This window comes from Rhamphochromis sp. 'chilingali' (assembly GCF_963969265.1).
Source record: "Rhamphochromis sp. 'chilingali' genome assembly, chromosome: 18".
NCBI lineage: Eukaryota > Metazoa > Chordata > Actinopteri > Cichliformes > Cichlidae > Rhamphochromis > Rhamphochromis sp. 'chilingali'.
The window spans coordinates 2,582,108-2,609,965 of record NC_137945.1 but is presented as its reverse complement, the minus strand read 5'-3'; the positions used below and the strand labels follow the sequence as shown (position 1 = coordinate 2,609,965).

Below are 27,858 nucleotides of genomic sequence, written 5' to 3'. Positions count from 1 at the left end.
TGGGTGAAAGGATAGAGATGCATATTGAGAGCTTTTCCATCAGAATTAGCTTGATTGACCAAGTATGTGTCAGGATGCGAGGAATATGGCTCCGGCTATTTCTTGGCCCTCAGTCTACAAAACAGAAAAATGACATCAGCATAACAACAAGACACACAGCATGTTTATGGTGCAGAGTGCAAAGATGCTGGATTAAATAAAGGATGCAAAAGTAGTTACTATATATACAGTAGATAGATAGATAGATAGATAGATAGATAGATAGATAGATAGATAGATAGATAGATAGATAGATAGATAGATAGATAGATAGATAGATAGATAGATAGATAGATAGATAGATAGATAGATAGATAGATAGATAGATAGATAGATAGATAGATAGATAGATATCATACTTTAAATCAGGTTTAAGAGGTTTAAGTGTTTATAAGAATCTTGAAATCAATTTATTTTATACTCAGACATGCAGATAGTTTGTTTAATTTAAAAAAGTCCTGTTATAACACAGATGTTTCTGTGCACATGCAGCATCTGGGCTTGCTTCTCTGCAAACACTGTCCTCCTCAGGGGTTCTAACCACCTCCTGATGGGTGTATCGATGTAATCCCCAGGATGAAGTGGAGCCCGTTTAGGTGCACAGGACAGATCTCCAGTCTCGTAAATGTGGATTTGCGCCAACCAGAGCATCAGTCAGACAGAAACAATCACAAAGATGTGATGTGAAAACCAGAGATAATACAAAACTATTCCCCTGTCGTATAAATGGCCACAAAGTTACGTTGACACCAAGCACACCATTGTTTTTCTTCTGACATTACCAATAAGTGTGATGTGTCACATGGCCCTCTTCCTATTGACAAAACAAAAGTTGTATCCAAGATGGCCGACTTCTAAATGGTCACTATCGTCACCGCCCATCTTGAGGAGTTTGCCCCCTCACATATACTAATGTGCCACAAACAGGACTTTAATATCACCAACCATTCCCATGTTATTACGCTGTATCCATATAAATGGCCCACCCTGTGCACTCACTAAACCAGAGTCCGCATTCATCTATGTGTATTTGTCTCCATCTAGTGGACGACTGGATTTATTATAAACAGTTCACCCCTTTACCTTCAAGTACAGGCTAGTACACTGAGGTGAAATGAGAAGAAACACAAACTTTCTATTAAAATATTCACGTAAGAAGGAAAAACAACTCACAATTAACAACAAATAAATAAATCTCTGTGTCCAGTTACCATTCGTTCAGTTTTCAGGGTTAAGGTGGAGAGAAATTCACACAGACTGAAGTAAATAAGAAATCTCTAATCATTCTGTTATCATCTTCAGTGCCATGGAGGTCCCTGCGTGCTGGCGACACTGCATGAGAGCACAGTTATAACTGCATGCATGCTATTACATGTGTGGGATCGATTTCATTCAAACGCAACATAAAGTGAAGTAGCGTCACTTTTCACCTTATGGAAAATTTCGAGGTTTTCTTCGGAATTTTACCTCCACCTCCTGCCCCAGCCCCTTATTGATTCATTCATTCATTCATTCATTCGCTGGCCATAAACACCACTATACAATTATGAAAAGGTAAGGCGAGCCCAGTCTCTGGCTTTATCCTTCCAAATTTAATCTCGAAAACTTTGACAGTTTTTTTCCTCGTTTTTAATATGTATATATATATAAAAGTGTATATATATGAAGTAGTCATAACCCGCTATCATAAATAAATAAAGTTATTATATTTTTCACCGTCAGCTCGTTTGATTTATGTCTTGAACCTTCGGACAGGTAGAGGCTGCCTGCTGTACTGGCTGAATTGTGCTCAGTACTGGAATCAGCTGTAACCGGATGTGAGTGTTTCTGTGACTTCCTGTTAGGCTGAAGGATCCTGGAAAGTGTCCGAGATTCCTGCAGCTGTGTGTCCGCCATAGACTGCAGGCCCTTCAAGCACACACACGCAGTCTGCCCGCTCGTCTCCGCCGCTTTGAGACACACTTCATCCCGGCGGGTCTGATCTGAACACCGGGGAAAGTGCTGGAGCTTCATCATGGAGCTGGTCTCGGTTTATGGTCTGGGGTCTTCTAAAGGTAACCGAGCTGACGTTAGTCTGGATCCGGTGTGGCTTCAGTTCGGCTCCTTATCTCTTTCGCGGTGCTTCTTTCCTCGGTGCCTCCTGACAGTTTGACCCGACTAAGAGGAAACGAGCAGCCGAAGCACAGCAGCTGTTTTGTGGCTGGACTTAGCTTAGCCTGTTAGCAGAGGCTGAAGGTCATTGCTGACCGCTGGACTGAGTTACTGTGATAACCTGTTTCCAGCAGTCGTGCAACTCACACACTGATCACCTCAGAGAGGCATCAGAGCTGCTGCTCACATCCAAACAAACACATCACTGACATACCCAGCTCACTGCTGCAGGACAAAGGTGTGTGTGTGTGTGTGTGTGTGTGTGTGTGTGTGTGTGTGATACACTGTTTACAAGATTTAGTTTGTAATTGTAACAATCAGATTATGTAAGATGTATCGATCTGTTCAGTAATATATGGTAATGGTAAATGGCCTGTATTTGTATAGCGCTTTACTTAGTCCCTAAGGACCCCAAAGCGCTTTACACTACATTCAGTCATTATTTATTTATTAACCTTTATTTAACCAGGAAGATCCCATTGAGATTAAAAACCTCTTTTTCAAGGGAGACCTGGCCAAGATAGGCAGCAGCAGATGTCTCACAGTTACAGAAATTACTCAAACACAGGCAGCAACAACACACATGCAACAATAAGTGAAAGAATACAAATAAAATAAAAAATAAAATAAAAATAAAAGTCAGTTAAAATGACAATCAATCTAATTGAAACAGTTGCATGTCATGAACTCGGCCTCAAGGATTCGTAGCTTAGATTTATCTAAACTACCCATTCACACACAGGTTATGGCAAGCTACATTGTTTTATATATATATATATATATATATATATATATATATATATATATATATATATATATATATTAGTGCTGTCAAGAGATTAAAAAAAATAGAGATTAATTAATTGTGATTTTTAATTAATTGATCTAATTAATCTCTTTTTTAATCTCACCTAAAAATAGCTGAGGAAAGCCCTCAACTTATTGTGGCAGACCAAAAGACTGATATAACAAAGAAAGTGACTTTATAAACTCATTTATTGTTTAACAAACGTTAAACAGATGCAACCATTTACATACTGTTGTATTCTTTTGTAAAATAAGTGGAAAAATAAATACAAATAAAATCAAATAAATTAAGTGCTGCAAGTTAGCACATCAGAGTTGCTCTTTTCTGAGCAATACAGCACTGAAATTCCTCTGCTTCAGATAATGAAAAATAAAACTGACATTGCAGTGCTGCAAGTTAGCACATCAAAGTATTCTTCCATCACAAAAAAAAGTGCTGAACATCAAGCAATCTATTCTAGTAGGCTACAAATGACACAGCAGCTATGCTGACCACATGTGTCTCATTTCTTCTTCCTCAGCCAGTCGCTAAGACACACCAGCCTGGTAACATTTTCTGGAAGCAAGGCTGCCCTTTTCTTTTGCACTATGTGGCCTGCAAGGCTAAAGAGTCTCTCACAGGGTACAGAGGTAGCTGGGGAGGCCAGGTACTTTTGTGCTAGGACTGACAGCTTTTCATAGACTCCTGAGTGAGCATACCACCACTGCAGGGGACAGTCATCAATACTGATGCTGGGTTCTGCTCTGTAGCGCTGCAGCTCTCCAGACTCAATTCCATCTTCTGAGTCAGAGTCAGACCCCAGAAGGAGTTCGCTCCTCCTCTTCTTCTGAGCTGGTCCATCATCCTCTGTGGAGGGCTGGAGACTATCTGCTCTTCTGGGCTCTGCTGCCTGGAGCATATTCTCCAGAATGGTCCACACCTGAATGAATGAATGAATGAATGAATGAATGAATGATTGTGATTAAAACTAAGTGCTTTTTATTTTATTTTATTTAATCTTGTAAAGAACTTTGTGTTCCATATAATAAATAAAAGTTTGATTTGATAATGAATTGGACTCATTAGTCCAGCTTAACCTTATTGTCCTACCTGTTCCCTCTTTTCTCTTGGAAGACATTTCAAATCCTTAAACCGTGGATCCAATGCTGTGGCCACCTCGAACCATATCTCGTTGCCATTAGCTCGTCGTGCTGCCAGATCCTTCTGGAAGGCATTCTTGAACTTCACCACGTAGGCAGGATCATCATCAGTAATGTCCATGACACGGTACAGATGGCGAAAAGCAGGCAGCACTACAGAGCAAGAGACGTAGGCCTCACCACCCAGCAGCTCTGTCACATACCTGCAGAGGTGGAGAGGTTTGCTAAATAAACCTAGCTGGATTCATTTAAATCAAAGTGTAACTGATTTCCAATTTAATTGTCCTTAAAAGTTCCTTGTTATGTTCATTAATTTTGATTTTACACATGTAACAGTAGTTTATATAATTAAAATGGGAAGGTGTTTATTTGAACTTACTTGCATGGTTCAAGCAGGAGCTCCAGCCTCTGCAGTTTCGCCCACTCAGCTTCGGTTGGCAAGACCAACCTGTGGTTCTGTTGGTCCAACGTAGCCTGGACAGCCTCTCGGTTACATAGGAGGCGTGAGACCATTGCGAGAGTCGAGTTCCACCTGGTGGGTACATCCTGTATAAGTTGATCGCTCTTCTTTCCGAGTGCTACTTGTTGTTGGTTAAGTTCTGTGGTACTTGCAGGGCTTTGTTTAAAATGACCAACAATCTTGCGGCACTTTGCCAGTACACCGACAAAACCACTGCTATCGAGACATACCGTGATGGTCCTCTGGAGAATGTGAGCATTGCAGGCGATGTGCTCATATGGAAGTGCTCTCATAGCAGCCAGCATGTTTGCTGCGCTGTCTGTGCCAATGGTGGATATCTTGTTTTCAATACCCCAGTCATTTGCTACCTTGAGGAACTGTTCGGCGCATTTATCAGCAAAGTGCCTGGTTTCTGTTCTCATGACGGTCAGTGCAAATGAGTTGAGGTTCCACTCACTATCAATAAAGTGTCCAGTCACCCCAAAATAGCTGTGGTTGCCAGCTGAGGTCCAGTGATCTCCGGTTATAGCAACACAGTTGGGAGAATCCTCCGCCAAAATCTCAAGTTTGTTTTTCTTTTCGCCGTCGTACATTTTGCTGATTTTGGTCGTTACTGTAGTCCTGCACGGCGGCTTGTATGACGGGTCATTGGACGCAATTTGCAACACCTCTGTCAATCCTTCGTCCTCTACTATATTTATCGGCCTACAGTTCATCGCTATCCACTTGGCAATAACATTAGTCAGCCTGTCGGTCGCAGACTTGCTCATACGAGGGGTATTCTCTAGTTTTGTTTGGCGAAAAGCTTTGCTCTGGCTTGCTATATTGCTAACGTCTTCACTGCTAGCTGTTGCTGCACTCGCGGCTGGGTGCTTTGCGTTGAGGTGATAGGCCAAACTTGAGCTGCTTCGGTGGTAAGCAAACTCCTTCTTACACTCTAGGCAGACCACTTTACCTTTGTCAATGGTGCCGTCGGGGTGTTTATGAAATACAAATTTCCCGTTCATTGGGCCAACAACTCTCAGATGCGCCTCCATATCCACACTGTAAGCTAATCACCACTTCTCACCTTGACCTCACGACGTGACTCCACCCCCAACAAGTCAAGCACAAGGAGCCCAGCACATAAAAACGGATTTTATAACATAGCAACTCTCATACAAAATCAATGACGTCAAGAGATTAAAAATTAGATTAACGAGATTAAAAAACATAACGCGCTAAATAGCATTGTAATTAATTAATCGCAATTAACGCGATAATTTGACACCCCTAATATATATATATATATATATATATATATATTCCCTTTGATGAACTCACACATTCAGAAACTGATCATTTAGTCACAAACATATACACCTCACACCTGGCAGTAAGGTAAATTACACACACTTAACAGCCTGGTACGTCTCCATAGCTTTTGAAACTCCTGCATAATCCCAATCAGCAAGTGTTTCACTTAGGTGGTCATGATTGTGATATCCTGAGTGAATTTCAGCCGATGAAGAATACAGACATTAAATTCTTCTCCAGTGTTTCAGTGAAATGCAAACCAAGCCACACTGGATTTAAGGCCACCAGTTTCCCTAATCTTCATAAAGACTCAGGCTTCTCATAGTTTTTATAGTCGGGGTCACTGAGTGTCTCGAGTCCATCTACAGTTGTTGTCTTTCATCAGTGATGCTTTTTGAAAGTACTGTGGCGTCAGTGTATGTGTTCTGTTTTAATGTGTGAGTTCTTACAGATCTGCACTGTTATGGTTAGAAAAATGGTTCATCAGCCTGTTGGAGAGCTGTGTGTGTCTGGGGTCACGCCCTCACCATTTCCTGCACAGACTTCAGAAAATGCCCGTCCTTAGTGTTGCACACCTGTGGTGGTGAAGCCATAATGGCTCTGTTGGCATCTTTGTATCACTGAAGAAGATGTTGGTATCTGTTTAATGTCATTATCCCAGGGAAATCCAGGCCTTGCTTTACTCTTCCAAACAATGCCTTAGTGCCTGGACATGTTGTGTTATGCCTTTTTTTTGGTGATAATATTCCCTTTTTTTTTCTTACCCCTAAAACAGTCTCTACTGATTCACACCGTCTTTGGGTAACATTTATGAATTTTTTGGAGGTTTTTCATATTTCATCAGGACAGGGCTGGACTGGTCTCTGGAGGCCCACCATCATCACTAATATGTATTTTTGTGTGTATGTGTATTGTGCATACACATGTTTCATTTTATTTGATTATTGATATAGAGTTAAAGTTTTAATCAGGTTGGTGCATGGTTCATGGCTAATGCTTGCTACAGCAGCCTCTTGTGAATGTGAGGGCTTTTGTTTGTTGTTGGTACTGCTGTTGACGGTGCAGCTGCAAACATGTCTGTTAATTTGATGCTTTTACTTCATTTAGTTTCATTTTCTCTCTTAGCTTTTCAGCTCCATCTTTTTTTTTTTCTTTGTCCATCTGTATCAAACACTTCTTCAACACTAGTCTCTGTTCTACAAGGTGCACCGCTCTACAGGGAAGGTAGGGTGACCGGTCACGTTCAGAAATTTGATTGGGCAATCCAGTGTCAGTAATCAAAAAGGAATCAATAGGCTACTGTCGGTGCTTGTAGGGCCGATGCGCAGCAGGCTTTCAGGCCAGACTGTAGCGTGTATGATTATGACAAAGAAAAAAAAAAACATCCACCAATCGGCCCACGAGTGTGTCAGCCCACTGGTCAAAGGCTAGTGTGCTACGATACCAGTCCAGCCCCGATTCAGGATGTATGAAATGCATGTCGGATGCTAACTGGTGACTCAGACGTCTCCCAGTGTTTCAGAACTAAATCAAGTAAAACTAAAAGCAGAATTTCTTTTTCATTCAGAAGCAAAATTGACATATTCCTTAAGTTCATAAAGTTATTAGTTACTATAACTTAGGACTGGTTCTTAAATAGATCAGAAATATGTAATCTGAGTATTCAAAGCACTTTCAACAACATGTCTCACACATTAATACAAACACTGGAAGCATCAGGAGCAACTTGGGATTCAGTATTTTGCCAAAGGTTGTTGGTTCGAAAAAGCCAGGGATTGAACCAACAACCTTCCAATTAGCAGATAAGCTGATCTACGTCATGCTGATAAAGTGAAATAACATTAATCGAGCTGAGAACATGTCCCCTCTAACTTCTACTTTATATTTAACCTATCTCGTTCAGTGCCTGCTATTAGTTCAGATTTTATTTTTTGATGTTAGCGGTCTGCACTCACTCTTTTCCTGACTTTTAACTTCATGATCAAACCTGTTTGGGTTCATTTGAATGAGTCGTAACTGAATTAAACTGAGTTCAAACTGATTGTTGGCTTTAAATCGGGTTTCAGTCTCCTGTTTGGTTAGAAGTGAAAATCAAGGGTAGCCTAATAAAGATCTGTTTGATCTCAGGAAAAGACGAGTCTGACAGAGGAGAAGAAGAAGAGGAGGAATCCGATAGAGAAGAAGAAGAGGAGTCTGACAGAGGAGGAATGGAAGAAGAGGAGGAATCCGATAGAGAAGAAGAAGAGGAGTCTGACAGAGGAGGAATGGAAGAAGAGGAGGAGGTAAGAAAAGTTTCACAGTAACATTTTATTGTTTGAACTGTCTGCTCTTGCCCTTTAAAACATATCCTCAAATCAAAATTCAATAAAGGAAAACAAATCTGAATAAAAATGGTTTAATACCTGCAGACAAACGGTTCACCTTGGACAGGTCGCCAGTCTGTGGCAGGGTTTCTAATAATCTTATTCAACCCAGGACCCAGTGTGTTCCTCCTGGTGAACGTCAGTGCCCGGCCTTAGGTGGTGAGAGCATGCAGGCATTTCCTGGAGGATGAAGGAATTGATACGACTGACTGGCTCCAACAGAGCACATCTGGGACGTTATGTTTCGTTTATGTTGCACCTCAGACTGTGCAGGTGCTGATGCCATGGGCTAGATCTTGCAGGAGTTCCCCCGGGACACCGTCCATTATCTCATTAGGAGCCTGCCCCGACACTGTCAACCATGCATACAAGCACGTGTGGTCCGTACCAACTGCTGAGTACCATTCTGCATTGTCAGCAAAATGGACCAGCCTTCCACATCATTGTTTCACTTTGATTTCCAGGGTGTCTTTGAATTTAGTCCTTTGTAGGTTGATCATTTTTATTTCTATCAAATGATGTGGCATCCTTTCATTCTTAGCACATTACCCAGTCCCTGTCAGTGTCGATATGAGCAGGATTTTTTCCCCTTCGACATCTGATCTGTTTATTTATCTGAGAACTCCTAACACAACAGCAGATTCTTGAATTTATTTAAACTTCAGTAACTTAAAGACTTTGTAGTGTAAGTTTGCTCCATCTCTGCATTTCACTTACTGCCTGCTTTTTGTTTTTGTTTACTGCAGGAGGAAAAAGATGAAGATGGGTCAAAACCTGACTCCTATCAGGAAGCTGACAAGTCCTTCACAGCAACAGGAAGTGGAGATAAATCTCACAGATGTGACGTGTGTGGAAAAACCTTTGCTCGGATCGGGCATTTTAAAACACATCAGCTGATCCACACGGGAGTTAAGCAGTTCATATGTGAGCAGTGTGGAAAGTCTTTCACTCGAATGGGTCAGTTAAAAGCACATCAGGTGATCCACACGGGTATTAAACTGTTCAGCTGCGACCTGTGTGACAAGTCTTTTTATCGAATGGACAACTTAAAAGCACATCGACTTCTCCACAGTGGGCTGAAACCATACAAGTGTGATGAGTGTGGGAAGAATTTTCCCACCACAAAACATCTCAGGACCCACAAATACATCCACACAGAAGTTAGGCCATTCAGCTGTGATCAGTGTGGAAAGGCTTTTAAATTCATGGGGGAGCTAAAAAGACACCATCTCATCCACACGGGGGTTAAAGCATTCAGCTGTGATGCGTGTGGGAAGGCCTTTACCCGGATGGGCGAGTTAAAAGCTCATAAACTGATCCACACTGGAATCAAACTCTTCAGATGTGACCTGTGTGGAAAGTCTTTTATCCGGTTGGATCACTTAAAAACTCATCAGCTGATCCACACTGGAGTTAAGCTGTTCAGCTGTGACTTGTGTGGGAAGTCTTTTACTCGAATGGACAACTTAAAGACACATCAGCTCACTCACAGCGGACTTAAACCCTACAGGTGTGATCAGTGTGGGAAGGATTTCACTTGTAAGGGGAACCTGGTTACCCATCAGCGCACCCACTCTGGAAGTAAACCATATAACTGTGACTTCTGTGGAAAAGCTTTCAGCCTGCAAAAGACCCTAAGAACACACCAACGCATGCACACCGGGGAGGACGTGTACTGCTGTGAGCAGTGTGGGAAACCGTTTGTGCAGTACTCCCACTTAAAAGCCCACGAAATTACCCATACTGGAGATAGACCACACCGCTGTGACGAGTGTGGGAAAGCCTACAGACGCATTAGTGATCTGAGAGTCCACCAGAGAAACCACACTGGGGAGAGACCATACAAGTGTGACCAGTGTGAAAAGACGTTTAAGTCTTCGGATGTCCTAAAACGACACCAACAGATCCACACCAGGGAGAGGCCGTTCAAGTGCAGTCAGTGTAAGGTAAGTTTAGTTAGTGCAGTTTCAATTTGGGAATGTTCAAAACAAGAAAGTAATTAGATCTAAATAACTCAGAACACAGCCATTATTGCCTAAATAATGTGAGTACACCTCTAAGTGAAAATGTCCAAATTGTGCCCAATTACCCTTTTCCCTCCCTGGTGTCATGTGACACATTAGCTTTAAAAGGTATCAGGTGCAAATGAAAACAGGTGTTTGAATTTCATGTTATTGCTTTCATACTCTCTCATACTGGTCACTGGAAGTTTAACATGCCACATCATAGGAAAGTATTCTCTGAGGATATAAAAAAAATAATTATTACCCTACATAAAGATGGGCTAGGCCAGTGGTTCTAAAACTTTTCAGAATGAGTACCACCTCATAAAATATATGGCTCCTAAAGTACCACCAAAGTTACATTACATTAGTATAAACATTTACCGTGTTTTAGACTTTGAAACAAAGTTGATGTCAAAAGTAGTACCAGCTGCCTCAAACACAATGGTGGTGTGCACTTCAGCATCGTTATTACTGTGAACTGAAATTTACTCAGCTTTAATCTTTGAACAGATATTGATGCCGGAGTTTTAGGTGTTTTGCTGAAAATCATAGTAACATAGTTTGTACTAGAGATGGACCGGTCGGATATTACATATTGGTATCGGTCCGATACTGATCTAAATTACTGAATTACTAAAATTGTAATCTCATCCATTAAATATCACAAAAGCACTTCACAAAACTTGCAACATAGCGTAAGTCAGCTCATAACCGTAGCACGTCGGAGCAGCATGCGTTATGTGATAGAGCGGCTGTGGCATGTGAGACCTTTTGGTGGTCTGGTGGAGCATTTGGAGCCTCGCTACAAGGCATTTCATCTCCGAGAAAGTTGTAAGTTCATCTCTGAATGTTTGTAAAGTACGTTAAGCTTAACAACCGATATATGGAGCGACTGCCTCTTCTTCTCTCCCCCTCCCTCTCCTGTTGCTACTTCAATCATGAAACTGATTAATGATCAGCTGATCAGCTTTTCTGTCGCGAGTCCGTTTCTCTTCTTTGTTTGCTTTTTTGGCCCACTTTGTGCCAGAAAGAGGAAACCAGTGGCTGAATAACAGCAGCACGTTTAAGCTTGATAAGCTGTTGTTAGAATTTATTAGTTTCTACACCAGGATCCTTTTCCATGTAGCTGACAGCTGGCAACTGTGCAGGGGCGGGTCTAGCAAAGTTTTGTTGGGGGGCAGGTAATAATAATAATAATAATAGTTAAAATAATAATGGATTGCATTTATATAGCGCTTTTCAAGACCCTCAAAGTGCTTTACAATTCCATTATTCATTCACGCACTGGTGGAAGCAGCTACAGTTGTAGCCACAGCTGCCCTGGGGCAGACTGACAGAAGCGAGGCTGCCATATCGTGCCATCGGCCCCTCTGGCCAACACCAGTAGGCGGTAGGTGAAGTGTCTTGCCCAAGGACACAACGACAGAGACTGTCCAAGCCATTACCATTACAGTGGTAAATATTTCACACTTTAATTTTACACCAAACCAGGGCTGGACTGGGACAAAAAATCGGCCCGGGCATTTTGACTAGAGACCGGCCCACCAGGTATTATAGGAAAAACCATAAAGCCTTTGAATGAAAACAAACACTGTTGTCACAGTGATGTACACTGTCTTGTTGGTACATATGTATCAATCTAATAAACTCAAATCTACACCATCCTCCCTATTCTGGTATTCTAAACAGTACCCAAAAGTAGACTGCTTGGTCGAGTTAACCTCCTGAACTATCTACAACACATGGTGAAAACCTGAAATTAAGACAGAGAAGACTAGAGGTGAGACATGATCATTACTGATTACTGATGACAGATTTAGATATGTCTTCATAAACCATTCATTTGCCACATCAATAAACAGCACGGCAGGGCAAAATATGTTTTCTAACATGGCAACCTTTAAAAAGTGAAAGGAGACAGAAAGACAGGTGAGAAAGAATCAAACTTAACTGACTTTTTGATGGCATTTTACACACAGTACTGGTGCAGTATCTAGAAAATGTGGGAAAATACTGGCATCATATACAGTACTTAGCTACTTCTGAATAAATTATGATGGGACCCTAAAAAAATTACTACATATAACAATGGATTTCTATACATTTTACATCAGATGAAAACGTTTGTTGTAAGATTCAGATAATTATTTGTTAAAAGAGAGACATTTTAAATGAGAATAAGAAAGAAAAGTATTTCTTTGTGCCCCCTCTCCCTGTTAATGCCCTACCTGCCCCCCTGGCAACACTTTGCTAGACCCGCCCCTGCACAGTTACCAGCTGTCAGCTACGTAAAAAAGGATGCTGGTGTTATTTGTTTCTCAGAAACAGTTCATAACTTCCCTTCAACTCATTCCTGTCACCTAAAAGGTAAACCTGTTTCTCCATCACCTGTTCAGCTCTGATGATTCAGTAAGGACATCTCCTGGTTTCATCTTCATGTTTCCCTCTCACCACATATCCAAACCATCCTGACCAGCAGCTTTACAGCTGTGGCTCCAGCAAACATCAGCTGATACTAGAAATTAATATTAAATAAATTCTAACAACAGCTGATCAAGCTTAAACGTGCTGCTGTTGTTTAGCGCGACATCCGCTGGTTTCCTCTTTCTGGCGCAAAGTGAGCGATAAATAAACAAGAGGGAAAAGCCGATCAGCTGATCATTGATCAGTTTCATGATTGAAGTAGAAACAGGAGAGGGAGGGGAGAGAATGAGAGGAGAAGAGACAGCTGTGCAGCAAAGACACAGAATAACTCCAGCTTTGTGTCTTTTTCATTGTAGCTGAAGTCCGGGACAAAATGTTCCTTTTCACCTCAATAAGAAACGCGTAATATTTTCTCTGAATACGAGACGATTACGTTTTTTACGGGACGGTTGGAAACTCTAATAACTAAACCTTATAAATAAAATAAGATAAAACAAGTTCAACATCTGTAACATCATAGCACCCGCCCAGCAGTATATAAACTCTGTCATGCTAGCTAGTACGCAGTACGAGTTATTGTAACTGACTGTAAAAAGTCAGCACAACGAAAATAAACTCCACCTAAACTTGGTTTATTTCTGACCAGATAGACTGCAGGTCATAACTTCTTACTTGAAGTTCAGTTCACCGCCTCGGGTCTCTGCTCCTCCTGTCTTTCCGTCATCCACCTGCCAGCGTGTTGCACCTGCTGGCCTCCACCACTTGCTAATGTTATTGAATCTGTGGAAGCTCCGCAATAGCCACCACCAAACAACTGAGTTATTTTTACACATCTCCCAGCATCTGGCCAATCCACCACCTTTCAGTGTTTATACCGTCATGGGAAAAAAACGGAAAAAACCCCCAAAACAAAACCCATCGGCCCATAAAAACGAAAAATCACCATCTGCCCACCAGGCAAATGCCCGGTATGCCCGATGGCCAGTCCAGCTATGCACCAAACCCAATATTATAAAAACCCCAAAACCCAAGCACAAAAAGATTCACCACACTCTCTTAACCCGTGATCTCTCCCGGAACCTTTAAATGGTGTCTGGACCCCCGGGAAACATTTGCCCAAACATCTTGAAGAGGACACAAGCAAGAAAGGTGAGTAATCATTATCTTACAAACACTTTTTTGCACCACTTTTATTCTTAGATTTCCCCCACACACATTTGCATTAGTTTTCCTTACTGGTAAACCTTAATCACAATCTTAATCATCATTCTTTTTTCCTCACAGACAACCACCACATTGCTTGATGAGGAGCAGCTGTGCAATATCTGAAACAAGGCTACAAACTCGTTTTAAAATTCTCAATAAATATTCAATAAATAATTAAACTTCTTGTGTGCAAATGTTTTACTGTGCAAATCCATGCTTAAAGTGCAATGCTAAATAAAGTACTTGATAAGGTGCTTTTAATAAAGTGAAAAGTGTGCTCTAAAGTGCTATACAGATAATATAAATAAATGTAGTAAGGGAGTCCTCTTCCGTACACGGTAAGTGTTTTGTTTTTTTAAAACTTGAGTATAAACTCATACAAGCAAGATATTGTTCTGTTAATTATAAAATGAACTGTACTATATCTATATATATATAAAAAATACTATATCGGTATCGGCAGATATCCAAATTTATGATATCGGTATCGGACATAAAAAAGTGGTATCGTGCCATCTCCAATTTGTATATTATATTTTCTGAATTGATTATCATCCCCTTGTCACCCTTGGAAACAAACTTTCACAGTTGACTCTGATTTGAAAGAGAGTTTAAGGCAGCAGCACTAGTCACCATTTTCCACATGTAGTTTTTTGTGCTATTTGTAGTTTTTCCTGTGATGTTGGACTTCCTTTTTCCTTTGGCATGTGGGACAGAAGAACACTTGTAGCGCTATACTGCCCCCTTCAGTTCTGAACATCCAGAAACAATACCATCACATTTTCAGAATTTTGGGATCCAATAGTATCATAAGTATTGGTTCTGGTGACATGTCCAAGTACATCTATCAGTCACATAAAAACACTCAAACAAATATCAGTGGGTGTCTTGTGGCAGAAGTGATCTTTATTAATTCCCAGACTTACACAGTCTTTGTCTCACACACAGAGCAGTGACGGTGGACCCAGTGCTGAGCCCTGTCAGCACTACACCATCGTTAAACCGTACCAGTGTGACCAGTGTGGAAAATCCTTCAGCAGCCAAAGAACCCTACAGAGACACCAGCGTATGCACACTGGGCACAAACTGAACTACTGCAAAGAATGTGGCAGAGGCTTTCCCACACCGAGTGCATTAAAACGCCACGAACTCCTCCACAGGACTAAAAAGCACGTCTGTGACCAGTGTGGGACGTCATTCACGTTTGCCAAAGGCCTGCGACAACATAAACTAGCCCACGTTGAGGAAAGCATTCATATCCAGACACTGGAAGAAAAGCTTCTCGTACTCACGTCATCGTACACATCGTGAACACAGCTGTGCTGAAGACACCAGTAATCACAGCGTGGGAAGAGTTTCATAATCACTAATGCACTGTTTCACCGCGTGCAGCAATAATAAACTTCACAGGGCTTTAGACTCATTTTTTTGCCACGATTGCACTGGTGGCACCTTGTCTTAGGCGCACCCAAATTTTTCAACTGCATTGCTTAAAACAGGGGTGTCAAACTCAAATACACAGTGGGCCAAAATTCAAAACTGGAACAAAGTCACGGGCTAACGTTAATATTTATTGAAATATATTTATTCCTCCAGATAAAAGAATGAATCTTTTGGACTCAAACACATTTTTCTGAAAAACTGAATATGGAACAAGCAAAGCTTAATACTAAACAATATATATATTAGCTGTATAATACCAGTAGGCCAGCTCTAATAGTAATTTGGTATGGCTTCGCGGGCCAAATGTAATTAGGCTGCGGGCCAGAGTTTGACACCTGTGGCTTAAAACCACAGTTTTACATGTGCACTTTTTTGGGGGGGAAATTGCTGTCCATACAGACAATATTAACTTGTAAATGATTAACTAACAATCTTGTCAACACAGAGTTCTTTAGTCAGAGCACAGTTATACAAGAAAGACGAGTTAATGATAAACTGCCTGTGCTTAAAGTCCTTTGGATGACCTGTTTGCTGCTGCCTGCCGCTGAAAGGCAGTGAGGAGAGGGGGACTTGGGCAGTGCATTTATCGCAGCATATAATGTGTTTTCTTGATACGCTGTGCTTTTTCAGAAAGCTGATTCTGATGCGTCGGGTCTGCTCTATGTTTACTTCTTTGCGTGGAATCCGTTTACCTGCTCTCAATTGCTGTTTGGTGGTTGTTGAAATAGTTTTGTGATCTTTAACCTGATATTCTGGCATTTCTGGCAAAATACTTTTATATTCATAAGTTGATTCAGGATTTAATGAATCGATATCGCTTCAGTCAAGCTACTCACCTCTCTCTAACCACCTGCACTTTCAAATGTACACACGAAGGATTACGGGAATATCTGGACTGCGGGCAATCTGAGATGTCCCGCCCCTGGCTATCTCTGATTGGTTTAGACCACAATAGAGGCATAATGTGTGTCAGTTGTTGACCACAGGGAGACTTTCAGAGTTGCGGAGAATTTTTTTTTTTTTTTACTCGAAAAGTTGGTCGCACCGGTGAAACCTAGGATTTTTTTTTGTTGCACCATTGAAAAATTTGGTCACATTTGCGACAAAATTTGTCGCACTCTAGAGCCCTGCTTCATTATCTTCTCTATGCAAACATCAGCGTGATCATGCAGAGCAGAAGATCATTTCCAATCATCTGCAAGAACACAGGACGACACACAGTGCATCTGAAACAACAGGAAGACCTCGTCTGGTTCCCCAAACAAAGCAGGGATCAGGTTTCACACAATTCAAAATTAATTTCCTGTGATTTGTTTCAGACAAACAAATCTGCTCTGCGATCTGTTGAAGCTGCTTCTGGAGCTATATCTCTCTCTCTATATATATATATATCTTTAATGTAAATCTTTGTACGTATTATTATAATTTTGGTTTTCTGTCTTATGTATATTACAGTGGCAAATGCTACATATACACATTAGGGCTGCCACAAACGATTATTTTGATAGTCGACTAGTCACCGATTATTTTTGCGATTAGTCGACTAATCAGATCATCATCCATTGGACGTACAGCGTACAGCTTATTGCACCAGCAGCATCTGGTCTTATATAACTATCATTAGCTTACAGCTTGAAGTGTTTGTGCTAACTAAAAATAAAGACAAGATGGTAGTTTATTAATTTTTAATGAAATTTGCAGATTGTTTCGGTGAAGTTTAATAAACTCCTTGCTTTCTAAAATATAACAGGACACCGGAGTATATTCTCCAGCGTCTCACACTTCTGATAATCAGCTGTCTGCTTGACAGTTTTAGCTGTGCAAAAACTATAACTTTAATCTCAGCCAAACCGATTTACTCAGGAACAAATAAAATACTAAAGAAAGCCAAACAATAACATTTTTAAGTTATCTAAGTGACTTATATATATGTTTAACCTGACTAGCGAAAGACGGCGGTGGGTTTGAAAACGATTTGCCGGGAGTCCGGTGTTCTCACGGCTCTAGTTAGCCTAGCCCCCGGCTAGCTAACGAGCTAGTGGGTAACAGACGTCTCCGAAAACGTCGGAGCGCTTTTGAAAATATGTGGTGTCCTGATAAACTGAGCAGATATTTGAGGTTTACACAGCTACATTCTCGCCTGAAAATATGTTAAACGTTTATTTTGTGACCCAGAAAGAATAATAAGAGTAAAGTTAAAACTAACTAGCTGCCGCCATTGTTGACAGCTGCGCTATGAATTCTGGGACACAGCTTCTTCTTCTTCGGGGTTTAACGGCAGCTGGCATCCTTGTACATGCAGTGCTGCCATCTTCTGTTTCAGTCCGTTATTACACTCTTAAATCCTACTACTCATTTCTGCGTCCTTTGTGATCTTACAAAGCTTCAAACGATGCGTCGACTATTAAATTAGTCGTCGACGATTTTAATAGTCGACATAATCGTGACTAGTCGACTAATCGTGGCAGCCCTAATACACATACTCCCTGTGAGCCAAAGGTTCAGACTTTAAACACACACAAGCTGAGTCTGTTCATCTGGCCGGGCATTTTCAGTGGGAGAAATGTTTCATCACTCATCCAAGTGATTTCTTCAGTCTGAAAACACTACGTCCAGATCTGCAGAATCAACTTCATGGGATTTTCTACCTGGATGATTGAGCATGCATCAGGACACATCTCAACCAGCCAATCATAAGAAAGCTGACTTAAATGGGGAGGAGTAAAAACAGAGCAGAACACTACAGAAGTAATATGTGTGAAAAGAAATCTATGAGAGATCGTTATGATGCCAAAGAGGCCCAAACAGCCAGACCAGGAAACAATCATGACGTCACGCTGACACGTTCATAGATTTAAAATCAGAAAGCAGCAATAATGATAATGATAGACAGCAATAATAAAGCTGGTGACACTTTTCTCATGTCTGAATTCAGATCAAAAATACATTCTGTAAATGATGGCTGGAGTGTTTCTCCAGGTGAAGCTGAAAGTCCTGATCCAGCAGCTTCAGGGCTGATGATGGTTTATGATGAGTTTTCTGTGAGGAAGATTATTCAACTTGCTTTCAAATTTCAATGCAAGGAAACTTTAGAAATGCTACAGATTATTTGCATTTTATTGTTTTTTTTCTGCACATCTATGAACCAATAAGCTTGTTTTTTTTTACTACAGACATGTCTGCTGGGTGTGTACAGCTTATGTCACCATCACTTGTGATTCCTGCTAAATGTGTTGTTCGAGTGTTGGTCGAGTCAGTGTGATGCGCATCACTTTGGACGATGGTTTGTCATATTTTTGTAAGTTTAGATGATGTAGCAGGATGGCGGGAGGTGTAAAAGTGTTGTCACACTGTTATAAATTATAGTAATAAGCTCACATTTGTGATGTTTAAATCCTGATGATCAACTTTTTGGTTTTTGAGCTGGAGACTTGGAAGGTTGAGGGTTCTTTTAAATATAAAGGAAGTATACAAATAAATGTCATTTCATTACATAAGGCAGTAACCTCTCCCAGCTTCCATCTAAAACGAGGAGCGCTGGGTTCAGACGACATCATTATAACCAATGAGGACGACTCTCACGCAAGTGTCACAAAGGATAAAAATTTGTGCTGCACCTGAGAGGCTTCACAGCTTTCTAGCAGATGGACTAGTTTGTTGGAGTTTATTTTTGCACAGGGATTTCACTTCAGTTAGGCCTACCTGTGCAGGGCGCTCATCCAGCTGTTGAGGGGTTTTTTTTCTCCTGCTCTGCTGCGCACAGCTGGAAACACTGTGAAAGTCGACCTTGAAACGGAGCAGGCAGGAAGCGTCCTACATGCAGCTTCAGACACTTCAATAAAGCTTCACTCCTCATCTTAATTATGAAGACACCTCTTCAGCATCTTTAGTTTAAAAAAAAGTCTCTTTAAAGAAAAAATATAATTGATGTTGGAGTGTGTTTATAATATTTACTTCCCTCTACATTTCTGAAACACACCTACTTTGCCTTGTTCTGTAACTTTGATGGGAAAGGTGCAACCTAAAGTTATGTTAGGGTCCTTCTTGGACTCTTGAGAGTTCTTCCCCTGAAATGGGACACAGTTTCATTCATTTCCCTCAAATTGCATGGCTTTTAGCCTCATGTCTATCATGAAAAGAGCAAGATTACAGTACATGTCATTTTCCCAGAACTTGCTGGTTAACTCACCCTCAAAGTTGTGACTCAGAGGTGCCAATTCTCATCTCTGCAGAAGTCATAGGTCATTATTTGATGAAGCCAGGAGGACCTCATCATCCACTAGAATCAAAGAACTGATCCTGAGACCACTGAAGTGTGCTGCCCCTGCACCTTTGCTCCACATTAGTGCTGTCAGCGTTAATCTCGTTAAAATGACATTAACGCCATAACTGCATCAACGCAGCAAATCTCTGTTAACAAGCTAACCGCACTAATGTGTCGACACCTTGCAGCCCCACGCCGCATTGCCGCATTAATGCAGTTATGGCGTTAACATAATTTTAACGACATTAACACTGCCAACACTACTCCACATACAAATTCTGTCCACGATCAGTGGACAAAGGGCTGAGCAAGCATTGACTGAAAGTGTCAGTGCTTGTTTGCCATTTTTGCAAACAATTCCTTTATCGATTCCAGTCGCCCCGAATGACGTCACCACGTTGCGGAGCTCAATTTACCTGGCAGGAAACACGGCGGCTCAAACGCTCAAAAGTTTGGTTATACTTTACGAGAACGGATGACAACAGGGCAACTTGCAATACTTGCAAAGTAGATATTTAATTTAGAAATAGGAGGAAACACTACGAATATGCAAAAGCATTTGCTCACAAAACACGCGATGACCTTAAATGAATGTCGTGTTTTAAATTCCGCTCCGGACTCGTGAATCTCAACCCAGCAGCAGCGGTAACGTTTGCACGTCCTCTCCCGTTAATGCGGCAGGTAAATAATCAACTAACAGTGCATATTATGTTAGTGCGATTATTATTACTTATTACAAAACCTGCCATTACTGTGCATTTAGGTGACCAGTTCTCGCTGCAGTCTACCGTTAGCGTCTCCTTTCAGGCCAGGATAGACGAATGTCACCGAGCAGTGACTAAGTTTGTGGTCAAAGGCTTGAACCCATTTGCCACAGCAGATGCCCCCGATTTTCGATAAATGAATGTGTTTGTAGGCAGGGACATTACTGGATATTCTTGTGTAATTGCTACAGAATAATGTATGTTATACTTTGTTATTGCTAAAGAAGAATATTTACTTTATTATTTTACATTTACAATATTTTTTCCTGGGGACCCTGTGACGCCCCATCGAAGAGCCATAGGCTGTGGATCTCTTAAGATCTCACTGTTGGGTTTGTAAGGCCATGTTACTCCTAAATTTCTATCTTGTTCAAAGAGAAGATAAAAAAAAAAAGTTCTAAGCTAATCGACCTTAGTGTTCTCCTTTTTTTTAAAAAAAGAATCGATAAGAGAATCAATAAAGAATCGAATCGTTAAACAGAATCGAAAATGGAATCGGAATCGTGAAAATCTTATCAATACCCATCCCTACTTAGGACTTAACCAAGACAGAACCAGAATCAAAACTAGATGATGGTAGCACTGAAAATCATCATATACCTGCACTACACTTATTTTTTAATTCTACCAAAGTCCACTATTTAGATTCAGAAAGGTTTATATAATTATTTAGCCTTGTTGTGCAAACAAGCCTGCATAACTTAATAAATATAGAATTTGAAAAATAACAAATGGTGTCTAAAAAGTTACACTAGGTACGAGATACATGTTCTGATGAGTTTTGGCAAACAACCATTTGACTAACATGTGTGTCTCACCTGCTCTTGTTCCATCTCTGTTCTGTCCTCATTCTCCATCTCCCTCTCTGCTCCTCTCTGTCTCTCTCTCTCCCTCTCTCTCTCTCTCTCTCTCTTTGTGTAAGAAAGCAAGTCCGTCGAGACTAAGACAAGAACAAGACAATAGTCCATTGAGACCAAGACCACGTGACATCCAACTCTATGCTATACTTCCCCTTGTGGGACTAATAAAGGTATATCAATATCAATACCAGTATTTATCAGAGGGTCTTTTATTTCTGCACACAGCTGCTTTCTGATCAAATCCAGCCACAGTATCTTTGTAGAACATCTGTAAGAGACACATCTGGCATTACAGCACCGACTGAGACCAAAGGGAAGGTTCGGCTGTAACATGCCACCTGCTTGTTTATGCATTAGGCTCTGTTTGTAATGGTGTAGCTATCATAAGATCTGTGAATATTAGAGTATTGCTGGACTTTTGACCAAGAGCAGTGAACACAGTATATCTGAAGTGTTTTTAAGGGTTTTTTCTGGACTCAAACTCGTCCAGGTTTGTCATGTACCGCTGATATTCCAAGGTCAGGCTCAGCCCCGCGTCGTCATCATGCATTGGTTGGTGTTCTCGTCTATTGGACAATCTGCAATGCTGACAAAGGAGCACGAACCTGAAGGAAACTCTCAGTGATGCTGAGATCAGCTTTCAACTGATTTCTGTTGAAAGCTGATGTTGGACAGACTGATTTAGACTGAAGTATTTTCATCATTCTTCTCCAACTGAAGAAAAATATGTAATAACAATGTGTAATTATTTAGCCTTTAAAGTATTTTCTCTGTCAAAGGATGTAAATCCTGCTTGAATTTTGGAGTGATGCCTTTTTTTTCTGAAAGACACAAAAAGTGTTTTTCTGTACTCAAGTAAATGCATATCAACAAAAGACAGAACCACCAGAATAAAAAAGGAGGGGTTTTTTTTTCCGAATTCTTTCCACATGAGTCTGCATTCTCAGTTCAGTTATTAAAAGCAAAAGAACTATAACACGGATAGAGGGCTAAGTAAAAATACCAAGTTTTTCAGGCCACATGTTGTAGACGCAAGGTTTTTATGTTTATTGTGCATTTTTGTGCAACACGTTACAATGTATAAGGTCGATGTTCTAAACACCATTTGTAAATGTAATACCTACAGCAAATTTGGAGGGAAAAATAAGATAATAATAATAATAAGACTTTTGACTTTAAGTTCAAATTATTGCCAGGTAAACCTCCATCTGTGCCACTGAAAACAGTTCGTCTGACTTTGATTGCAAACATGTTTCCATTTGTCACTTCGGTCTTTACTCTAACATACAGGAAGATCGAGAAAGAACTGGAAAATTAATCAACTGAGCGGAAATGTGTACGTGTGGTCACATTCATCAGCAGATGGTTCGTTTGCTTTATTTGTATTTGTAGCATTCAGCAGCTCATCCATCTTAAAATGTAAAACTTTCCATGACAGACAACAGAAACATTCCAAACAGTGGAAAGATGAATTGTGCATCAGTCAGTTGGATTGCATGATCAAGAGACACAACATTACACTTACTTAATAACGTGATAACTTTTTTTTATTGGGTGATGCCACTGTAGCTACATCTGTCTCATATATACAGTCTATCACAGAATTAACTTTTATAAAAAAGCTCAGCAACATGGTGTCATGTACTGATATGGCTATGTCTTAATGTGATGACTTTTGAACCGGATGTTGTTGTCCGGAAGGAGGCCCCGTTAAGTGGCTAGTTGTCAGATCGACTGTATTGAATAAAGCAAGAGAAAGACCGTGCTTTATGTCCTGATTTAATTCAGGGTGCCCTGCCTAATTCAGTAATAAGGCGGGCACACAACAATGACGACAAGGATGACAGGGACCTGGATTTGTTTTTGTGAGAAGCAGACCCGGCGGCGGCATGGTGTTAGTGAAAACTTCGCTACGTGGTCTAACATGTAAAAGTCGGGCATTCAACCGTTCGCCTGCTACACTGACCCAGCTACACTCGGACCAAGATGGACGCGGTGGTTAACATCCTTCGAGTTGTTTGCTGATGGGAAAGGTCTTATTTTGACGGATAATGCTACAGATGTGGTCAGACAGCGGAGACGCGCTCTTCTACTGCACTTGGCCGGGCAGGACGTCTTCTCCACTCTACCACAGACGGGAGAGGCGAAGGACTACACCGCGGCGGTGACGGCGCTCAACACTTATTTTGTTCCTCAAGTGAATTTTGCATATGCACGCCAAACTTTTCACAAATTGTCCCAAACACCAGGTGAGACTGTGCAACAATTTTGTACATGTTTAAGGCGAGCTGCAAAGGACTGTGACTTTCAAGCTGACAATGATAACCAGATACGGGACGCTATTCTGAGTAAATGGCTTAACCAAACTTAACTTACAAATACTATCAGGCTGATCCTGTCACGATTTGTTCCCCCAGTTCAAATCACGGACAAACAGTATCCCACAGCTGTTCATGTTTTTAAACCCATTAAACTCCACAGCAGGTCCCAAAGTCAAATGATCACTGCAGTATTACTGAGAGCTGAAAAACTGTCTAAATTCTTTCATCTATAATAAAATGATCCGTGTGGCTTCTCTACCAGGTGTAACAATTAAGTTTAACATCCAGGCATCCATGAAAATGGAATTTATGACATTAGAGAGTTAGCTCACTAGCTTCCATCTAAGCATGTTCTCACTGAGGGATTTATGACACAAATTAAAATGTACAGCTCTGCTATCACTTCCAACATAAATGAAGACAGGAAAGTAAAAAGCAGTGACGTTTGTAGGGTTACTGAAGTTGGGCTAGCTGGTAAGATGTGCTACGTGAGCGCTAACGCGACAAAGCTATGTTAGCATAACATAAACAATAAAGCTGGAGGACGTTTTTCTACTCAATGAAAGTTAACGTAAGTGTTCCCAATGGTTGGGGGGAAATGCAATGGCATGGCAGGATACTGTAAATAGACAAAACGTCAGTCAGGAGAACCACAGATATAATCTGTCTGTGAAGGTTCTCAGTCATCCAGGTCATTGTAGTCATCTGACCTCAGGAATTCGCACAATAAGGTGGGGTCAGATGGCCCAGGATGTGAGGTCACATCCTGGGCCATCTGATCTCAGGAATTCGCATGATAAGGTGGGGCCAGGTTTCACAATGAGCTCACCCGAAACTCTGGCTGATTGGGACCCACACCCAGTTTCACACCTTGGCTCAGGCGATTAGAGGATCATCAGGGGGTCCTTTTGTCCCTGTGTGGGGGGAAACTCCCACTGGGTTTATATCTGGGACTCTCCACCATTTGACCTTAGAACTGAAGAAGCTTCTCGGATGAGAGGTGAAACGTCTTCAAGCAACTTAAAGAAGTCCAGACGCTTTTCTTTGCAAGCTCCTTTGACCACAGAGATAATCCATCCACAATACGAGGTTACTCATTAATATACTGCTGCATGGGAAAATCCATTATGTATTTTAGTCATGTGACCAATTAAACTAAGGTAGCGGAGGGCATTACACAGCAGTTATTTGGTTTGCTCTCAATTTTGACAGCCCTATAAACTGAGCTTTAAAATGATTAGCGGTAATAAATATACATTTACATATACATATTCCTCGGACGGTAAACTAAAAACTAATCTGTGTTGGCATTTTATTTGTTTTTCAGTTTATTTGTGAGGGAAAAGAAAACAGCCAAGTCTCCTCCTCTGATAAACCTCCATTTGAAAAAGGTTCATCTGACTCTGACTGTAAATAATTTTTCATTTGTCACCTCAGGCTTTACTCTGAAATACAGGAAGGGAAATCGTGGCTCAAATAATTACCTATGAAACCATTTCTTTATTTTTCACACCAAACTGTTTTGTAAGACAAACTTTACAGAGTTCATTGAATACAACTAATAACTTGAGCTTTCACAACAGAGCAATAAAAAAATCCAACAAATTAAAAACAGAAAATAATAAAATTAATCATTGATTAAAATCCAAAATGATGAAACTCCAGCTGGATTATTGTAATGGTACAAATCAATGTTAATTACCTCCTAATACTCATAACAACAAATCATAGTGTTCTCTTTGAGAAATGTAGTTTCTCTCATTTAATATACAATAATAATAATAATGACTCACGAGGCCTCTAATTATAAGTGTTAGCTGGTTACAGGGGTGGATCTAGAGAAATTTTCTTAGGGTGGCATAGAAATCAAATGGGGTGGCAAAATCAAAGTCTTCTTTTTGTCAAACACATACGCAGGTGGTTACATATGGTTAAAATGAGTCAAATGCAGTAAGTACACACGTTTTTCATATAAATATAGTCTGTAACTCAATTATTGTCTGTAGCCCACATAATTAAACACTTTAGTTACATAAAACAAGTGAGTTTTGATTGTATGTACTGTACAGCCTGTATAATAAATACATATGTAGCCCAATAAGTATAAAATCCAGAAAGCTACACAACATGGGGCGGTTGCTTTACAAACACAGGTCTAACTTAAGTTTCACTGTTTTTTGTTAGAAAACAATCACATTGTTACAGCTTAAACCGTCATGAACAAAAATTTAAACCTAATTTTTCATGATTTGTTGGATGAACCCACTGAGGTCTGAAATACAACCGGCCATGTTTGACTCCTTTTGAGTTTACGTTTGTATTTCACCCTCAAATTGTTTTATTTTATTTCCCCCGTTGCCTTGTTTGGTGTCATTCTTTTCAGCTCAACTGAATTTAGTTGTTTTTTTCACTGACATACTGCAATAGTATTAGTGATCTGAAATCACACAAAGAACTTAAAATCCTAGTAGTATTTTTTACTGTAAAAAAAAACAAAAAAAAAAAAAACAGACATGTTGAGTAAATTTTCATAACTTGAAATGCAAATATAAATTGTACATATTGTAAACATATACAACTATCTATCTAAAAATGCAGCCAATACACTTGCCGGTTTTTTTTTTTTCATTTTGTACAACCATTTAAAAGTATTACTAAAACTAAAATGAGAGAACAATCAGGTGTTGCACTAAGATGCCCCACAAATGATGTGTGCCAGTTAAAAAAAAATGTTTTTCCACCAAGAGACAGGAGAACAGCACAGGGACAAACCTGCAGGCCTGACAACAGGAGGTGTATCACTCCGCTGGTTTTCTCCTTAGTGGCAGTGTTTACATTGCAAATGTGCCTTTGTGACATTCATTAGTGCCCTCACTGACACACAAAACAAAACGACTACACAACAAACTAACTACACAAGACAACACAACACACTAACTATACACTCCACACTAAACGTCACAAATCTCCCACATCTAAAAACCCTCTCTCTCTCACTCTGTCTCGCTGCCGTTGCTCCCAAAACTCTCCCTCTTCCTAAACAACCAAATCCTACGTGTTGCCTTTTTTTTAAAAAATTGGTCGACATGGTACATTTTCCCCCCGATAGGAAACAGGTGGCTTTTTTTCCCCCTTTCTTTACTGTTTTCGCGCAGTCTTTAGAAAACGCTTAAAAAACACACACATAAAAATGTGACGACAGTGTTTAGAAAAAAAGCGTGGCTGATATATATGATCATAACTCTGGATTTACTGGCCTGTAATTAAAATTTAAAAACTTTGAAGTCCGAACTTTCAATATGGGCTGAAATAGAGACTCAGCATGGCTGCAGCTTGTTGCTGTGTCAGCTTACATCAGTCATGTGATTTGGAGGTGCAGCATGTCCGTGGACCACAGAGGGTTAATAACACTCACCTTGCTTCCATTTCCAGAGTGTAACAACCGACCACCTGTGTGAAATCTGAAATTCCCATGGTGTTATTCAAACTGTGCTCCGACACAATCATAAGCATCGCTGGCTACTGAAAACAAGAAAAAAGCCGGTCCTGCTGTGGGCTGAACCATTTGTTACTGGTGAAGGGGGGGTAACACTATAGAATATATTCAGTTTTAGCATTTATATTCACTGTTGACAGTAATTACGCTTAAAGTGTTAATGCTATCTTATTTTAATAAACAACACTGTCATATGCAAAACTGGGGTAGCACTTGGGGTGGCAAGGGATCATTTTAGGGTGGCACTTGCCACCCCATGCCACCCTTCTAGATCCGCCCCTGGCTGGTTATCAAAAAAAGCAAATACTGCACAAATTAAATCTTTAAATATGTATTAAACTTACGGGCGAGGACTGCTGCAGTATCAGTTCTGTATAACAGATACCATTGCTACATAAAAATTAAAGTACTAAATTCTACTAACGTCTTGATGCACGCTCAATCATCCAGGAAAGTAAATCTCCAAAAGTTGATTCTGTTCATCTGGACGTAGCGTTTTGTCGGAGAAACGTTTCGTCACTCATCCAAGTGACGTCTTCAGTCTCAGCTGACTGCAGGTTTCCCCAACCTTATAAACAGTACATTTAAATAATGACTGAAAACAGCCCACTGAAGGAAAAATGGGCTGGGAGGTCAGTTCCTTAATCTTAATTATGCAAATTCTCATGACCATTGATCAACAACCACTGACCAAAACCCACTGATCAATGGCCATGAGTACCATTCACAGAGAGTTGGGGAATGGCTGCAATCATAGCGTTGTAAGATGGTGAAAGATGTACCCTTAGGCCCCCTCCTCGATTCAGAGATGGTCGTTC

General features: G+C 40.5%; 2 protein-coding genes across 2 annotated transcripts; one reads left to right on the top strand and one right to left on the bottom strand.

The window, feature by feature from the left end:
- The first annotated feature begins 1,890 nt into the window (after positions 1-1,890).
- On the top strand, positions 1,891-27,754 carry LOC308385690 (uncharacterized protein). The gene is made up of 4 exons (XM_080864798.1): positions 1,891-2,093; positions 8,021-8,175; positions 9,003-10,202; positions 14,841-27,754. Exons 1-4 carry the CDS (start codon positions 2,054-2,056, stop codon positions 15,201-15,203), a joined length of 1,758 nt encoding a protein of 585 aa, XP_080720924.1. The 5' UTR covers positions 1,891-2,053; the 3' UTR covers positions 15,204-27,754.
- LOC308386049 (E3 SUMO-protein ligase ZBED1-like) lies at positions 3,138-5,634 on the bottom strand (the record flags this gene model as incomplete). The annotated part of the gene is made up of 3 exons (XM_080865322.1): positions 3,138-3,917; positions 4,088-4,340; positions 4,517-5,634. 3 exons carry the CDS (start codon positions 5,632-5,634, stop codon positions 3,501-3,503), a joined length of 1,788 nt encoding a protein of 595 aa, XP_080721448.1. The 3' UTR covers positions 3,138-3,500.
- Positions 27,755-27,858: the final 104 nt, after the last annotated feature.

Coding starts and splice junctions, on each gene's coding strand:
- LOC308385690 (XM_080864798.1), top strand. CDS start 2,054: ATGGAGCTGGTCTCGGTTTATGGTCTGGGGTCTTCTAAAG. Junction 2,094..8,020: donor TGGTCTGGGGTCTTCTAAAG/GTAACCGAGCTG, acceptor GTTTGATCTCAG/GAAAAGACGAGTCTGACAGA. Junction 8,176..9,002: donor GAATGGAAGAAGAGGAGGAG/GTAAGAAAAGTT, acceptor TGTTTACTGCAG/GAGGAAAAAGATGAAGATGG.